Below are 19,148 nucleotides of genomic sequence, written 5' to 3' on the forward strand. Positions count from 1 at the left end.
AAATATTAACACTGAACCTCCTTCCTTACTAAAGGGAAATCTCCTGGTGCTGTGATAGGAGAGGAAAATGAACTACCTTGCAGTTCAACTCCTTACTAAAGAGCCTCCTGTCAGTTTTATTAATTATATCCCAGGAAATAGGGATACACGGTGATATTTAAAAATCAGTTTGGGGGGGGGAAGAAGAAAGAAAAACATGGCACTCCAAAGCAACTGAAAACATTAAAAATTAAAATGAATATAATGATAAAAAATTACATTGGAAAAAAAATCTACTTACATTTGAAACTGAAAACTGGTAGGAAATGTAATTTTTATTTTCCACGGTACCTAAAATATTGAGAGTGAAGTGTACACTTTTTATGCAGCAGACCAAAACAATATAGCATTACTAATACTAAGAGTTCTAGTTTTTTGTATAGCGTTACTAAGACTTTAAGTATAGGGCTGTCCCATAATTAAACACCAACAGATTGTTAATCATTATGATTGTGATTATTGTTTTTACAGTTACGCTCAGTGGCCCCAGTCAAGATTGAGGCTCTGCTGTGTTAGGTGCTATCTAAACTGAGACAAAGACCTCTCTGGTGCACCCTAACGTCCAGTCAAACAACTTTTATGTGTTTGTCTGTTACCTAGCCTTAAATTCCTGATCTTTTCTGTTCCTTTTAAAAGTTCAAGAGGCAGGGTTTGTGAGTGTGTGTGCCTGTATATATCTTTTACTGAATCATCCATAGAGTTGAGAGAGTTGTTGGACAAGCTTTCTGGTCTCAAGTGTTATTACTCAGGCTGTAAGTCTGAGGTCACCTGAGAAAGGACACAAAACCCTAACCCTGACCCCCAAACCTTTGCACAGCAGCTCTCCCACCTATACAGTTTGTTCAATAAAAGATAACACAAAAAATACATCTCAGACATTTCCCGGGCTATAATAGCTAGAACAATACTTCAACACATTTTAAAAGTTCAGAATTTTAAAGGCTTATTACAGTAGAGGCTGTTGCACGCTTAGAAAGCTTATGGAAACATCTGTAGTCAAAGATACAGGCCCCAAATAAGTAAAGCTTAACTTTAATCATGTGAGAAGTGTCATTAACTTCATGTGCTTAAGCGCTTTACTTCATTTGGCCTAAATGACAGAGTGGTTGTGTTGAAAAATAGTGGAGAATTAGATCGTTAGAGGCATGTTTCATTAAGCAGGGAGGGGAATTAATGCTACACAGGCGATTTTAATTCTGAAATGTACTTACTTTTGACTGCTTGACTTTGTGACATTACTAGTTTTCTCTTAATACAATGCTTTGGTATGCAATCAAGTTGAAGAAAGTTTTATATTCCTAAGCACCACCAGGAAAAACACTACTTTCCAGAACAGTTGCCAATACCGGCTCTTATATCTAATGCATATTTTAAACCGTGTCTTTGAAATAATTTGATCAGTATTTTTTTTATGTAGAGTAACTGTTACATTCTTAGTCTATGTAATTTAGTTGTAAAACACAAAACAAATACTTTAGTGGCTGCAACACAACAGGCAATTTCATTATCAAATACTAGGGGGGTTTCAGTCTAAGACATGAAGATTATGGTGGCTAGTAACATTTAAAAAAGTCTTATGAAAATATTAAAACTCATATTGGCACAGAGATTCAAAAATCTTGAGGCCAATTCAGACGGACTTTTGGGGCTTTCTCTAAGTGTACTCGGTTAGTTCGGGAGCAAACAGAACAGAACGTCACTCTTTGGTGGAGGGGAAGGCTGCCTGCCTTGCTGAAGCCAGCAGGTTTGGGGTGTTCTTACATACCTCCCAGCATGCCCCATGAGCTCCCTAGGCTGCCAGAGACTCCTAAGCAGAGCCAAGCACCACTGACTGGCTCGAGTCCCCAAACCCTGTCACCACAGACCCCAGAGCTCCCTGTCAAAGAAGCCGCAAAGCAGTGACCATGGCACACCTGGCAGCCAGGTTGGTGGCTCTACAGATGGCAGCCAGCAGGGAATCACAGTCACAGGCTGTGCGGGGCAGGATGAAGTAGGATGATATGGGCTGCTCCTAGTGCCACCCCCATGCCAGGCTCAGCTGCCCCACAGCCTGGGCTAACTGCAAACTCTCCCCCTTCTCCTAACTTAGGAGACGGGGCAGCCCAGCAGCAGCTTTTCTCTTCATGCAACAACTTCTACAGTCATGATGCTCCATGCCCACCAGCCCAGTCCTAGCATGGGGCAGAGGCCAGGGGGGAGCAGCTGCCCCTCCTTCTAGCCCCATTCCCAGCTTTCTTCCCAGGGTGAGGAGTGCTGGGGGGTAGATGTCATGGGGCAGGGGTAGTGGAGTTTCTGTTTGGCATCCCCCATTCCCCCTCTCATGTGCATGGCAGCCCTGAGCGAGCAAAGAAGGCTTTTTCTGCAGGGAAAGACAGAAAACGTCTGGAAGGAGGAGAAGGAGAATGTGGTGGTGGCAGTGAGCCCAGGCCAGTGCTCTGGGCCCATACGGGACCTGGCAAACTCACGGCACCTTCCACCCAGGCATGGGGTCAAGCCAAGGCTGCCCCCAGCTCAGAGCTGCTGTGTCACCCCCATCTCCCATGCTCCAACTTCTCTGAGGGGCCCAATTCAGGATCCTCAGGGGCATTGTATAAAGATAAAAAAATAGTGAACTACAGGATGCTCCCTTCCCCGCTCCTGGCCTCCGACAGGTCTGGGTCAGGGCTGGCTGAGTAGCCATTTTTAAAGAACACTGCAGGTGCTGAACTTCTGTTTGGTTACAGGTATAGACCAGTTTCTGATCACTTATACCAGTTTGTGTGCAATGTCTGTACCTAGCCATACATTTTTAGAAAGCCTTTAAAATACGTTTTTTAAAAAAAACTTAATATTTCATTTTGTTTTTGTTTTACAGTAAAATCTTACTTATCTTAGGTCTTGAAGGAAAACGTGTTCCCACTGTAGGTTTAACTGCCCTAGGCATTCCATATTTACTGCAGCAATTATTGGCTAAAATACAGCTCTTTTTCTAAGGCAGCCCAAAGTTTCATGAGATGTGAAAAGGCACATATGGCTTGAGATGTTTTACATGACATAGGATTAACTGAGTCTGCTGAAACAAGTTTTAGTTAAAGTGCCCCTGCTGCCATTTTGAAATATGGGGCACTGAATACACAAGACACTGCAGGCACTTTAATTTGAGTGACTTACCCCACCTTCACCCCCAGAGCACGTGTAAACATGCCCAACCTGCTCCCAAGTGGCAGTTCTCTTATTTCCACTTTGAAAAGGCGTCACTGAATGCCTTCCAAGAGAGATACTTTTTTCTATTGTTAAAGTGTTCGTATTCTTGAGACCTTTTTCCAATTTCCAGCCTAAAGTTTTCCAAAAAACCTGAATTATCCTCCAATTTTTCCATTCACAGATGTGTACCAGAAAATGAGACATCTGTGTCAAAGATTTGAGATCAAACCCTCCTGGAGAAATGGTCTTGAAATATACAAGTTTCACTTGTCATGGGCCACAGATCTGTCCTGTAAAAGAAGCTACAAATAGCTATTATAAACTATAACAATAAAAGATTTCCTCTTTAAAAAAAAAAATGCCTGAGTGTGTAGCAAAATGCATATAGGACAGCATTTTAGAATAAATATTTAACTGTTCCTAGCTTTTCTTAAAATATATAATAAAAAGAACAAAGCCTGGAATTTAAAGCAGTCAAAAGGATTTAGATGTCTATTTCCTTTGTATTTAATTCCCTTAAGCGCTTCTGAAAATATTAGCCAATGACTACTTAACTCAAAATCCAAAGCTCCCTTCATTTTTCATAATTGTCTTAATCTGAAGATTATTGGGACTAATTACAGTATTTTGCAAAAGAGATAAAACTTAGATATTTTATTTAACTAAACTCTATAGCTGGCATAAAACAATATGAATCTAATTTTTTTTATTTTTATGACGTATCAAAGAGAACGCAATTATTTAGAGCACATATTGGTGATTTCATTGGCTTCAATTCTTACTACCACTGCAAAACAGAAGTCATCAGTGAGGAAAGATCTGCTGTACGCAGGTTTTTTTTATTATTATTCCTGAACTACCAATGATACCAGCTCTATTGTACTTGGATACAACGGCATTTAAAAGAAGTCATTCATTTAATTTTCAAGTGAATTTAGCCTACATTCAGAAGTTTGGCCCTGGAATGATGCTCACACTCCCCAGTGTAATCTGTATAATTTTCTACAGTAACGTAAATTAGACAATGTTCACAACCAGACAACAAAGCAGTTATTTCTAAGATACATGTACCTTATAGATGGCCTTGATATTGTATGGGAGAGCAGCAAATAACTGATATTCCTTGATAAAATGCCACTCTAGGATGGACAAAGGCCCCCAAATTAATGTAGTTAATCCTGCTGCACTTCTGTTGGGATTTTTTCAGAGATAGTTCTCCACTGGATTGCTAAAGGCATCCCAGTTTAGGGGTTTATATAATCTACCAATTATTTTGTTTATAGCAGTGTAGTCATGCCACCTGTAGGCATTTAGTCATGCTGGTTTAAGCTGTGCTCCCGCATCATCAAAGTTGTTTCTTGCAGGCACTGAAAAGATGCCACTAAACTACAGGTCCCTAGTAAACACTTTAGTATAAACAAAAACCGAAACAAGTTTCTGAATGATCCAGTTTAAGGTTTATATGAAGAAAAGTTATATTCACATAAACAGAGTGAAAAAGCTGGGAGAGAAAATTTTTTCTCCAATGATATAGGTTTTGTTCATAAAAAATTCCTAACGACTTCCCTGGAAGTTTAACACACTTCCATATTTTATAAAGGAGCTAGTTTTGCATCTTAATATTGAATCTTGCAGCTAAAAGTTCCACCTTTGCTTCTATTAGAGTTAATGTAGATTTACGTCAGTATATTTGAAAGTCAGTGTGTTACAATAATCAAACCGGCAGCTTTTTAAAGCTATTATGAGACATTTTAAAATGTTAATAGTAAAAAAAAAAAAAGTGCTACCAAATTGTCAACAGACGTTACATTTTCTTCATTTTAAGGATGGTTATTTCAAATCATTAGGCACGTCCCACTTAACTATGCATGAATAAAATTGGCAGACTAGGGTCTTTGATTTGCAATTGTTTGCCTTTTACTGTTAAGTTGGTCAGAGTAGCAGCATTCTTGATCAGTGGAATTAGAGAAAAAATTAACAGCAGTTATCTTCAGTGATTAAGATTTTAATTGTAACATGCATCTCACTGTGCCCACCTCTGGATTCTCCATCATCCCAGAAAAAGTCTCCAGTTGCTTGACCATTGTCATCTAATGCAATTATAAGTCCCAAAGATTTCTTACGACTGTAGAAAAGAAAAATTGTTTGACTTAAGTGCATAAATTATATCTAGACACTATGTATATTTGCTTCTCTTAAAATATATGCTTGCAAAATTGCACTATTTTTATAGGATTCCCTACTCTATCCTGAGATACAAAAAAAAAAAAAAAGTAAATACCTCAACTGCAGAAACTACCTCTTATTTTTATGGAGCTGGAAGACTGTGGCAAGAGTGAAACACAATACAAAATTAACTGGTGATTAATCAAGAATTACATTGTTTAATTCATCATGAAAGTGTATTGAGGTTTACATTTCTTACCAAATTTTAAGGTGCAAATGCAATAAGCTGTTTTCTTTCTCAGATATTTTACGTCTGTGGTTTAATGTACTCAGACAAGAATTTGGTTTAGCATCTGTTATATATTATGTACATACCCTCACAGTCAGGGTGACAACGGGGGAAAGGGAACACTTACATTCCTGCCACTTCCGCATATCTATATCATAGGTAGCTGTGTAGGTTATAGGTGCAGATCTAATACTCTCCCATGCAAATGGACCAGGATGGACAGACGTAGGCAGTGGAAGGAACCTTAACTGACATAGTTTAGCCCCATTTCTCTGTGCATATTTCTGATTTATCCCAAAGGCAGCAGAATTACACACTAATCCTTACTCAAGATTCATCATTTAATCCTGTGTGTACAAATTGGCGCTTCCACAGCTTTGGGGACTGATCTGAAGAACTCTAGAGACAATGGACTCTCGAACATGGCCATGCATTCTCAACTGTACTAGGACTCTAGTCAGAAGTTAGTCTTCGACTTATCCCATGTGATGCTGCCACCGAAACCTGACAGTTATAAGACCACATTTGATAGTGGTGTGGTGAGATAAGATCACAGCTTTAAACATGCCTGTAAACTGTTGTATTAGCTGGCTGCTGAGTAGGAAAGATGTAGCCTCCCCTCAGATGAAGTCCTAGTTTGTCTGCTGGGAGATACATCTCCACCAGTTGTTTTCTCCACAATGGTCTTTCACCCTAATTCATAGAAGTAAGAAAGAAATTAGATATTTTACAGAGAATGGTCCATGCTATTCTGAGTTTTCATCAGTTTCCATTGCTACAGCAGGGAAAATAAGTCTGGGGAGCAGGTCAGGTACCTCCTTTGCCTTCTGCACCCCAACTTCTTTCCTCTGCAGCCCCTTTCCCCCCTCCTTACTGTCAGACTCTGCTCTGAGAGGCAAATTTGAAAACACTGACCTTGAAATAAACATATCTGTAGTAATTTGTATGTAGTACCCATAGACATAGTTCATTCAAAATTGATACATTTTGCCCTTTTTAAAAACACTTCAAGTTATAGCATAGGTACTCCATGAACATACTTTTAAGTAACATTTTTGTACCAACTAATATATAGTAATTTTTTTAATTAATATATTTCCTGTTCCAGGTCAAATCAGTCAAAACATATCAATTGAGCAGAACTCAATCATTCCAAAAACCATATCGATTGAGCAGGCAGAACTCACTCATTCTAAACACCATGTATGGCACTACAATTGGTGAGCATACTCCATCCCAGGGTCTTGCCCTGGGACTTCAGGTACTCCCATATCCATTGGCAGGCATCCTATGTACAGGCCTAAGCCAAAAGTTCTTGGTGTCTGAATGCCCCCACTTGATCTTAGTCCACAAAAGGCCAAGATACTTGATCTGAGACAATTTGTATATAGTACAAATTATGCGTGATATTAGTTTTAAGCTCAAAGGCTCATGATTTATCATATAGTTATTGGGCTGGGCCCCAGCAGAGATGGTAGCATTTTAGGCTATGGTGACCCTACAGCTCAGCACTTCTCAGTATACATGTGTACTCCAGATATGCTCCCCTAAAAGGTCCATGTGCTAAGTAACCCCCTCCCCCACGCATGACTGGAACCAAGCACTGTGCTCAATGGGCACTACCATATGGTAGCCTTATACAGATGAATTGTACTAATATATTCTTATGGGTGGTTCCCTGGCAGAGAAAATACCATGACCACCAAGGTGGTTTTCCTACTGGCAGGGGAAAACCATGAACATGGCAGGGGGTAGTACCCTGACTGAGGTAATACATGGTTATCCTCCTACTTTCACTTCCAGTGAGAAGATCTCAGTTGTACACTGACTTTATAGAAATGGGAGACTAGCTCTCTAGCTTGCTTCTGTGGCCATATAGTAGAGGGCAAGCGAAACTTGGGGGCATCCAAATCTCAAGCCTCCAGGCTTGGGCCTGCATGTAGGATGCCCACCAAAGGATTTGGAAGTATGTGAAGCCCTGAGAGTAGGGGAGGGTGTTGGAGGATGCCTGCTGGTAGCAGGGCCACATATGGTTCTTGAATGACTCACACGGATTTGGAATTGATTTGGCCAATTCGACTTGGGACAGGAAACATTTTCCTTGCCAAAAAAAATAAAAAATTAGGTGGGTTCCCATCAGCATGTTTGCACCCTATAGACCATGTAATTTATAGTTATGTTCAGTGTTGCCTGCATTTAAACAACTTCTTGGTTGGTTTCCATTACTAAGCACATGTTGCTTTTACTAGTAGTTCAAAAGATAGACCATTCATTTAATGTGGGTTCATTGTATGTGAATGTAGGATGAAGGGATTTCCCTTCACCCCCCATATTGGGGGGGCATTGTATCTTATATTCAAGTAAATACAGTATGTAATTCATCATTTAACTAATGTTCTATCTCAGCACTGTATGGAACGTGTTTTCCCTTCAGCATCTGTTCTGTATTCTTTCCAGTCCCCCTCAATGCACCATCCCATCCAATCTTTTTCCTTCCCTCTGTCCATCTCTCTTCTGTCTTTCTTTCCATTATTCCCTTTTCTCTCATCTTTTTCCTTACTTCAGGTTATTCTGTGTTACATAGTTTTACTCTTTGAACTAAACATGGCAATATGTTGAATACTGTACACAGCACAGTATAGAATAGGCAGACAGACTCACACCCCAGCTTACTATATGGATCAACTTACTGTCTCATAATCATACCACACGGCGTCAGGAATGTATGCTGTCACTCTTTCTACACCCTAGAATAAGAAAAATGAAACAAAGAGTCAAGTCAGGACCTGAAACAAAGTTTCTAAAGGGACAATAAAGCTCAGGGTGAGAAGTGCATATCTGATATTTTTTCTGTAAGGATTCTGACCAACATGTTGAATTTTTCATAAAAATCATTGAAATTGGAGATAGAAATACTTATCCAGGCACATGCAATAAAGATTTATTCCCTATACTATTACTGAACTATGAGTTCTCATTACAAATGTGATATATTAAGTTTTATATTACTGCACTTGGAAATTACTCCTCAACTGGGGCACAGAAGCTGCAGAGGGAAAGTGAAGGGGTGAGGGGCGGGGAGGGGAGGTAGGAAGCTGCTCTTGGTCTGATCAACTCCAACCTGGTGTCAGACCTGCAGCAATTGCCTTCTCCCTCCTCCACTCCATATGTGGATAGAAGTGATTAGAGCTATTCTAATTAAAGTACCTCCCTCCCCTACTCCCTGAGCATGTGTAAAACTGCCCTTAAATTCTAACATATAATTGAACATACCGGGTCCAGTACAGGAGTGATGAGTAGTCCAGGACCCCATAAGAACTGCCTATCAATTGCCCATGTTGCTTCATCTGAATAGAATCTAAATAAAAGAGAAAGCAGTCACATAATTTTATATAATTCCTGTATTTTTAGGGCCAGCACTTTATGATTCAAAGTACTCATTCCAGGCAATCTCCCTAGGAACATGGTAAAACTAATAACTGCCATCTTATAATTTGTTTTTGGCTTCACAAAAAAAAAAAAAATTAAAAAAAATGTACACATCAGTATATATATTCTCATGTTTACTTGAATTAGTTAATATAGGAAAATAGAAATATTTCTTCTTTGGAGTCTGTAACGGGAGGTCTTGCCTTTTAAGAGGGAGTAGAAACCCCTGTTGTAGGATCCCAGTATGGAATGTGGAAGTATGCCACTAGCAGTTAAAAACCCAGAGGAGCAAAGAGGGGGTGGTGAATGGTGAAAGGAAGAGAGCCAGGAGGCAGACTGGAACCCAGATAATCTTGCTACCAGGAAGGGGCCATGTGACAGTACTAAAGGGCCAGAGCTAAAAGGCTTTTTTTACTCCACAGAGAGGGAGTGGGTTTTATTTGCTCATTTTAAAAAACAGGGCTTGTCTTGTCCTTTTGCAATTCCTAATCTTTCCTACATATGCCTACTTATTTGTTTGTGTGATGGGCTAGGTGGTAATGATTTGGCCCAGGCGCTTTGAAAGTGAAAAAGATGTTTGGAGGGCTTGGGATTCCCTTTCCTCACCAATTAGGTCCCAGAGACACACCTTCCATGTCCCCTGGCCGGCCCCAGGGTCACCGGGAGGGGGATAAAAGGGCCAGTGCAGCTGACTCAGGGGAGACCAGTGAGGGACCATGAGGAAGGAGTTTCAAAGAGCTGGCAAAAGCTGGGCCAGCAGGGCAGGAGCAGTGCCCCAGAAGAGCCTGAAGGAGTGGGACCTGCAGGCAGCAGTTGGACCCTCAGCAGTGCGGCATGTGGCCAGCAGGAGAGGCTCCCCGCTGGGCTCCAGGATCCCTTATGAGAAGCTGCAGCCAGCAGGAGAGGTTCCCCAACTCCAGCAAGAAGCTGAGCAGTGACCTGAGAGGTTCCCAGCTCTACTTCCAGGTCCCCCAGCAAGAGTCTTGATGTGAGGCAGGGGCCCCTAGAAGGTCAAAACCCCTAGCCACTTAGAGTCCCAGCTCTGGTGGCTGTGTGGTAGAGTTTCCACCTGCCGCATGGGAGAGCTGAGTTCAAGTTCTAGCTAGGATTAATTGAGGTGAGTGAAATGACAGGAAAAAATCCTTGTTGCAGTGGAAAAGGGGTCGTTGTGTTTCCCCTCTCCCCCCCCCAAGGTACCTAGGCCCTATATTTCTTGTTATTTGACATTTTGTATTTTGTGCATTTCATATTTCACCAACCAGTATTGTTTGTTCTGCTGTTTGTGTTTTATATTTTTGTTAAACCTGTCTTTTGTCAACTGGATGAATATATCTATGACTGTAAGTGCCTAATCTTTATTGAATACTACCCCCTCAGGGCATTGTAGTATCCCCTATACCCCCTGGTTATGGGGGGTATGTCATGTTCCCATTACTGTTTTTCTCATTAAAAAGTATATGGTTCCCCATTGGTGATCTAGCTCTGCTCTACAGGGGAAGGAGAGTCCCCACACCTCCCACAGCACTTGTGCACCTGCTCTGATCCCTTCAACTGGGGAGGGGGTACATCTTGGAACACCACCCAGGTTACATTTGTTTAGTTCAAAGACTGTTTTTACGTATAGAGGACTGGCTGAGAAGGTCTCAAGGAAGCAGAGAGCCTATGAGGCAGCAGGCATCCCAACTTGCTTCCAGTAGTAGTATGCATCTCATGATAAAACAAGCAAAAAAAGAATCACATCCTTAACTTCTATTGCAATGGCATACATTTTAGAGCCACTGGCAATGTTTCTTATACCTACAAAAATGAAATGCAGCTATGACTTCGCTTTCTCCCAAATTGTTTGTGTATAATGTTCTGCCTACTGAATTCCCGTCCCTCTTCCCAACCAAAGCAACATTTATGCACGTTGTGATCAGTGCACTTACTCGTGAAGCAGTGGCCTTACAACTGTGCTTCCTTGCGTATGAGCTTTGTAAAAGAGGGTGTAGAGGTAGGGCAGCAAAGTGTAGCGAATGTTCAAGTAGTGCCTTGATGTCCTTACCAGAAGAGAATCTGCTCCAAATGCAGCAGGATCTTGAGGCTGACAATAAAGGTTAGAGGATTATTGTTATAGAGAGGGCAATATGTTTTGGAAAGCACTGTAGGCCACGTTTCAACAAGCAGCTGAAACATTTCTGGAGTCCAAGGGAACTACTACTCAATGAGCATGCAGCTGCTGAAGCCAGTGGTGAAATTGGCACAATGCATACAATTATTTCCAATGTAGCTGAATCTTTTGGAGTTAAAATTTCATAAGACAGCTTATGGACACAAAATATCAACTGCAATCTAGTGAACTATACATGTAACCCACTTTGATTGAAATTTTAATTAAGTAGAGTGTTAGAAGGCAGGAGGCAGAGCTGCTGTAGTATGCTAGTTGCATAACCCTTGTGGGCAGTAAAAACTGAGTAAAAAATGAGTAAGGACAAGAAAATAATTATATCCAAGATTATATGTTCCAGTTCTGTTGTGCTAGCAGAGATGTAGCATATCCGTATTCTACTGGCAAGACAGTATAAAACAGCAGCAGTGAAATATTATCATTACCAATTTAAAGAAAAGTTGTATAAGCATTGGTTACTTACTTTATTATATTCAGCATTGTGATTCCTGGAAAAGGGGTAAAACGCTCCCACTTGCATCCACCGTCTGCAAAGTTCTTCTGTGGTATCATAGATAAACCCACAAATATCTGCTCCAATCTGAAGAAATATATACAGACCACATGTTGGCAAAATACTGTAAATATAGAATTATACAGGCTGACATAACAGTAGTTTCTTCTCTAATGCATATATCAACTGAGGTACATCTGTGCTTTGAGAAGGGGAAGTATGTTGGTCTAATGGAATTCATATGAGTTTAAGGAAAGGTATTTTATCTCCCACATCACTCTTTCTTAAAAAAATCATCAGAAGAGACCACTGATACATAAAAAAAGTATCATTACAGGGAAAGGAATAACCCTTCTTTATGGTAAAGGTTACCAGAATCTGGAATGGGCTTCCAAGTGAGGTGGTGCTCTCCCCTACCTTGGGGATCTTTAAGAAAAGACGGGACAAACACCTGGCTGGGGTCATCTGACCCCCGCACTCTTTCCTGTCCAGGGCAGTGGGTTGGACTCTATGATCTGCCGAGGTCACTTCTGACGCTAAAAATCTATTAAATGTATGAATACAAGTCTGATGCAAATATTTTGATATCTGCATGTATCTGTATATGTACAGCAGTCCACATTGTCACTAGTAACTGACTATAGTGAATCAGGGTCTATATAAATGGACTATTTTACTGTCTTTGTTCTTAATTTGTCTTTACATCACAATTTCCTCCTTGAATGTTTTTGAATGTACTACCAAATAGTTGTTGCTACCATAAAACAGTATTAATAGATACAAATACAGTTAAGAATAAAACATTGTCACAGGAATTCACATCTTAAAAATGGAATTTGGACATGCCATTAGTTTATAAATAGGTAGAACCGCTCCCATGTTTGGTGCAGTGAGAAAATAGTGAACAGTGTCAACTCAAAGAGTAAATTAGTAAAGAGTGAAAAATAATAAAAAAGTTGACCAATGGCTTCAAACACAGATAATAACATGCTACATCCTCATAGATACTAGGCTAGTCAGGAATTGAGACATAGGAGCCGCCTTGTTTAAAGCAGTACTTGAGGATGAAGGGTGAATGGTTTACTCTGTTACTCAAGATAATGAATTTAGGGCTTGAAGAATAAGGTAGTTTTTTCTTATTGCTATTAATTATATAGTCAAATAGTGCAGTTATACATTGTTAATTCTTTATCATTGCTGAAGAAGAGTTAATATAAATAAATGTTTACATAAGGCATTCCAAAGAGGTTAAATTCCAGCATGCCTGGTATTGCCCATTTAATGTCATTCCAAGTTGCAAAATTATCTCCCAGCCAATGTCCTGTGAACTTCCCTGACCCAGCAAAAGTAGACCTAGAAAGAATGAGGCTTCTTTTTCCAGGGAAAACCATTTGGATGGCTCTGAAAATGAAGCAAAATGGTAATTAAAACAAAAGTTTAGTAAGTTTAAATGGAGTTTGAGAGCCCATCTATGCTTATTGCTAAACCCTCCAGCCCCTTGGATTAAATACATCCTCCTCAATACTTCATTAAAGATGATGTGAGCCTGCTAGTTTAATCTTTTGCTCTTCAGAGGTGACAGGTATAATAAAAAATATGGACAGAGAGATTTTACAGAGTTTCTGAACTCAGCCTCACTCTTCACAAAAGAATGAAAAATGAACTGAACTGATCTCAGCAAAATAAGTTTGTATTTCAAATAAAACACTAATAAAAATTCATTAATTTACAGAAATAGTGAGGCCCAGCAAGCAGTCTTACTTCTAGTTAGCAGGATGTCTTTTAGTCAAGCTCCCAATGTTAAACCTCCCAATTGATTTTTTTCCCCTGTTTTGTCTGCTAACCTTTGAGCTAGAGCCTTAATTAGTGCATATTGGCATAATTCCACTGATTTAAATACTGCTACATTAGCTGAGGTCCTAATATCTGGCTGCCAGTTTGAGGGCGAGAATTCACGAGGGAGAAAATAACTGTTGAAAACTCTGAATTTTTTAAACCCCACTGTGCCTAACCAAGCAGAAAACAAGACACATGACAAAGGAGTGAATTTCCCTCCCTTTTCTAACAATACCCAAACCAGAACCTTCCACGTGAAAGTGGAATCTTTAATGGCAAAGTGGAAAGAGATGAGGATATTTCCACCTTTCAAAACAGTGGTTCCCTGGGTTGTGTTGAAGTGCAGAACCATTGCTTCATTTGTTCCTGTTTGAAATGGACTGTGTTTACACGGGCTATAAATTGTAACATCTTAAATCATTTAAACAAAAGTCAGGAGTTCACCCAACATTTTAAAATATGAAATTTACACAGAACGGAGCACTGTAACAAAAATCCCTAGTGCTTTGGGGTGCTTCTTGTTTTGGATGTGTAGCTTCAGACACCACAAAAGAATCAGATTTCCAGAAGGCAGATGCTTAGCATTTTCTAGAAGAATCAAGTTTGTTTAAAGAACTGCAAAGTGGGTCCCTAAAATGGCTAAACTATATGTCCACTTTGGATCTTTATGTAAAAATAATGGGAAACCAGTTCTTACTTTTCAGTAGACAGGGTCATGGAATATCCATATAGACTGTGAACATCATAGTGCTTGCCCCAAGTCTGCACTGCATCCATGCAAATTGTCTTTGAATACATGAGTCCATCCAGAATCCCTTTGGAGAAGAACATAGACCATGGCACCAAAACATATCTTTCTAAATATAACCATTCTTGTCTTTTGATATCAAACACATGGTGGAGGGGCTTTTGCATGTTTCATATTTATAGTCAACATTGTATTTCATGAATGAAACAAAAGGCACTGATCTTTATCACCTCATGCAACAGTACATTAGACTTAAGGCTTAGTGATTTTATTAATCTGTGTTTTAACAGAGAGAGTTTTCTGCTTTAGAGCTCCCTATAGCTCGTAGCAATCAATACATAAACAGCAAAAGAATTCATCCATTACCTCTAACACTGATATAAACGTGGCTTTGGTAACAGAATGAAGTTTAGTACATTGACATATAATGTAATTCAACTTGTTCAGAATTCAGAATGATAAAATCATGCACCATATCAAGGTGAGATTAAATAGTAACTATAGGCTCTCTTCAATGCCATCACCTTCTGACGCTTCTCTTCCTAACGCGTTATTTTGCAGTAATTAAGGTCACTGTGGACTTAATTATGAACCTAGGTATGTGACCGAGCAGAGAAGTAAAGGGTATAAGAAACCATCCTGATTTTTTATTTTTTCCTGAAGAGGCCATCTAGAGAGCATGCCAGTGCTGCTGCTATGTGCTCTGGGTAGACTGAGAGCAGAAGGCAAACAACTCTCCAGAAAACAATACGGTTCCTGTCCTATGTCTGGGACATACTGCCCGTTTACTTGACTTTTTGCAGCCTGGCCCAAGTAAAGCCATTGGCCTTTCAGAGTTTTAGAAATAGTACCGAAGACTAAGGATAATGCACCACGTGTTTATATTTCCCATTGTCTCTTCCATTGTTATGAATGTTTCAAACACACTCAAAAACATAAAAATTAATATTGGTATCATCGATTAATTCTGTCACAAAACCAGTTGGACTTCTACCATACAATTAAAGAATATGAACTCACTGGGAGTGAAAGGTGGATAGTTTAAGTTGTTTTGCTGACAGCCTCTTGTCGAACCTCTAATAAAGCTGGATACTTCATTCATATCCTGGTAAAACAAACAAGCAGATTTGGTTGAAGTATATTTCCTTAAATAGACTCTGTGCATTCTTTTCATCCTAGCTCTTTAAAAACATTTTGATAGTGCAATATTGTTAGCTCCAATTTAAAATACAAATGTATAACTAAAATATCAAACCTACTCATTCACATTATTAATATAGGCTCTTATGTTTTTCTTTGACACATTACTCATGGTAATGTGTCAAAGTTAACTTACCTGTTTATTCACAGGAGCAGGCTTATGAGAATATGAAAAGTATTTATACATGATATAAATATCCTATTTTAAATTGACAAAATACAACAAGTATAGTACTAGAATGACATATCACGATATTTGTTATTTAAAAGAGTTAGATATTAGATTATATGTTAGTTATTTGAAAGAACAACATTAAATTGCAGGGCACAAACTTTACCAGAAAATAAGAACTAAACAAATACAAAATAAAATTGTTATTACATATTGCAACTGCTAGAAACAATAAGAATATTGACTTATAGATTCACTTCATATCCTATAACTTTGATCAACCCATTGTTTTGCTACAAACAAAAGACAAAGTCCAATGACTTCATGTATGCTAACAAAAACATGGTGCAACTGTGACCTTAACTGTTGCTTCATTGGCAATATTAAGCACCAATAGGTATTCTGCTAACCTCTAATCTCTAACATTTGGAGTTAACCACTGAATAAAAGGGTTTGCTGACACCTTTATTCAAGGGCTGATATAGCTTATGTAAAGCTAACCATTGGTTACATTAAGAAATTAATTATGTACCAATTTTTATTCCAATAGAAACATAACTTTACAAGACTGATATCTGCTAGTGACTCAGCACACAAAAACAAACATCATGCTAGTCGATGAGAATCGGGTCTTTTATACACAGACTATTTTTTAAAACGTTTGCTTTGTCTTGTCTAAGGATTTGTCTGAAACTGGAGGTTTGATTGTGGCATATGTAGCAATGCTTGACTAGCTTTAATTTAGGTAGTTCAGAAAAAGCAGTGCAGACAATAACTTGACTGTAGTACAGGCTCTAGCAAAGACCTAAGCTTCCAGACTGTGTTCAAATGTTGCAAAAACCCTTGGAACAGCATCTTAAGTGCTACTGTTATCTAAGTTACCTAAACCAAAGGTAGATTTGTTATACTCAATCATATGACAATCATTTCTTGATGATTGCCACATGTGGACATGCCCTATAATACTCTCCTTCTGTCTGGAATCAAAAAAGTTTTTGTTTCCTTTCTTATGTAGTGTCATACAACATTAAACTTGACTGCTGATTTTGCATGCATTCTTGGTGACAACTCCAGCAGGGCAGAAATGGAAAACCATCTGGCCCTTTCTCACCTTCAGTATTACCCGTCTCTGCTGGTGCTTTTGTTTAAAACCATTTGACTACATGAAGAAAAAAAAAAACCTCAGACAAAGCCTTCAGTTAGAAAGCAAATAGAGTCTCAATACACCAGGGAATGCTCTGAGATTAGATAAGTCCAAAACTCTTTGGCTAGGGACAGATATTACACATAAACTGGTATAAGTGATTGGAAACCAGTTTAAACCTGTATCAGAACAGAAGTTTAGTGCACATAAACAGATTTCAAAATGGCCAAAACCAGTTTAAGATAGACCTGGACACACTGATGTAGTATCAAATTTATCTACTTAAGGTTAAACTGGTCTATCAAAATTCTGTCCCAGATCCACTCCCACCCAACACAAGCTAGGTCTCAATCCCTCTGTATCCCAGGATGCATTGCAGCCCCCCTGCCCCCGGCCCCACCCTTGGCTGTCACATTGCTAAGGCAGCCTCCCCAGCTCTGCTAGCAGCAGTAGAGGGGCAGGCGAGGCGGGGAGGGGGGATATCCACTGCCCTAGCCCCAGCTTCCCTCAGCTGGGGTCTGCACAGCAGGGGCCTGGGGAAAAGCCAGACTTAGATGGGACCTCTCTCCTCTGCAGCACAGTTCCATTGGGCTGAGAATGCCCCAGTCACCCTCTTATCAGCTGTGCTCGTCTGCTGTGGGGGGGAGGGCATCAATGGGGAGGGGAAGGAAAGGATCCCCACTCCCGCTGGCAGCTGGGGGGGGAGGGCGGGGCGGCTAGGAAGTTCACAGCCCAGCAGAGCCCTGATGCAATAGGAAAAGCCCCCACCTTGGGGGCTTCCTCCTGTCACTGTTAGACCCTGGCTAGGAACCAGAGCAGCAGTGCATTCCCCCCACCTCTCCCCCATGGCTGACAGGTAGGGGGCTGCTGAAGGGGTGGGGCTGGGAGTATGCATGACTACCCCTTACCTTCCAGCCTTGGCCAATGTGGACATTTGCCTGCCTTAGCCAACTGCTGAGCGAACGTATACTCTAGAGACAGTGCATTTCTTAGAGAAAGCTGTGTATATTGAATTGATTCCACCTTGGGCTTTTTGATTTTCTGTACTTAGCCTTTGGTGCACTGGGGTCAGACTACAAACCATTACGTCCCTTTAAGGGCACAGCAGTCTGCCCTCCAGTCATGTGGCCAGTTAGCTTCAGGTAAGTATAAAGGAAGCAGCCTTTCTTTATTACTGTTTGGGGCCTGAGCAAAGCACCCCATTAACAGCACGATGCTCTATGGAGTTCAGGGTCTAAAATTCTACCCTGCCTCTATCGAGTACATGAATGATTGCTAGCCAGCTTCTTACACAGAGGGCAGACAGAAGCTGACTATGGGAACTACATGAGGCAAGTAAATATGCTTTAGTAAATTTGATTTAATTCAGATTTAGAAACAGAAACAAAATAAATTCAAGGAAGTGCTCAGTGAAATCTGATCATTAATGCCTTAAATATAAAGGTACTATGTACCTAATGTGTTGGCTTCAGCTGTTTAAGAGATGAGGAACCAGGAAATGTATTTTGTGATTTTCTCTCAGATTACAAACTGTATCTTCAAATCCTCATAGATGTCTTCAGTAATACTACAACTAATAGGAGACTTGCAATGTTTTTTTTTTTTTTGATACGAGATGACACACCCTGTTTTTGTATATATTCCTTTATATACCATGTAAATGATGTGCACGAGAGGAAATGGGCACTTATGCTGGAGCAACTTCATTTTAGTGGCCGCTTTATGCAAATGTTTAGCTTTCTGAAAAAGACCTTTACATATTATCCTTGATCACTGGACTCAAATCTAAAATGTAATGATGAAATCTGCAAAAACCACATAAATAAAAAGTACACTGTCAGCAGAAAAAAGTTTGAATCTCGCTGAAGGGGCTAAGAGCAATTATTTTAAATTGTCATGGCTCTTTGGAAAGCAAGACATGGTGTTCACTATTTTGGTTTATTTTTTCTTCACTCCCTGTAATTAGTTTTACTTTTAAAAAATTAAGAGAGAGACAGACAGACAGAGACAGAGAGAGAGAGAGAAAAGAAAAAATATGATCACCACTTTTTTTGTTAAAGAACTCTATCATTGAGCCATGCTGAATTGTTTTTATGCCAAGTGCACAGAAAAGGAATCACTATATGGTGAAACAATACAGCCATTATTAAAGCAGAAATATGTCATTAAAGCATTTATTCTTATCTTCTTTGCCAGGCACAGTAATAGTGAATTATATAAAATCATAGAATCATAAAAAAATAGGGTTGGAATGGACTTGAAGATGTCATCTAGTCCAACCC

At 39.7% G+C, this 19,148-nt stretch overlaps 1 protein-coding gene across 1 annotated transcript in view; it reads right to left on the reverse strand.

The window, feature by feature from the left end:
* LOC149863059 (maltase-glucoamylase-like) overlaps positions 1 to 19,148 on the reverse strand; it is a 151,538-nt gene that overhangs the window by 78,487 nt on the left and 53,903 nt on the right. The window contains exons 14-23 of the mRNA XM_090051177.1: positions 15,371 to 15,455; positions 14,300 to 14,417; positions 12,996 to 13,167; positions 11,737 to 11,853; positions 11,035 to 11,189; positions 8,951 to 9,035; positions 8,368 to 8,424; positions 6,246 to 6,370; positions 5,259 to 5,347; positions 281 to 330 (exon numbers count right to left, since the gene is read on the reverse strand). Coding sequence (XP_089907303.1) covers positions 281 to 330; positions 5,259 to 5,347; positions 6,246 to 6,370; positions 8,368 to 8,424; positions 8,951 to 9,035; positions 11,035 to 11,189; positions 11,737 to 11,853; positions 12,996 to 13,167; positions 14,300 to 14,417; positions 15,371 to 15,455 — 1,053 coding nt within the window. The remainder of the gene's footprint in view (positions 1 to 280; positions 331 to 5,258; positions 5,348 to 6,245; positions 6,371 to 8,367; positions 8,425 to 8,950; positions 9,036 to 11,034; positions 11,190 to 11,736; positions 11,854 to 12,995; positions 13,168 to 14,299; positions 14,418 to 15,370; positions 15,456 to 19,148) is intronic.

The sequence above is a fragment of the Crocodylus siamensis genome, chromosome 6 (genome assembly GCF_052110815.1).
Source record: "Crocodylus siamensis isolate JL-2025a chromosome 6, ASM5211081v1, whole genome shotgun sequence".
In the NCBI taxonomy this organism is placed as follows: Eukaryota; Metazoa; Chordata; order Crocodylia; family Crocodylidae; genus Crocodylus; species Crocodylus siamensis.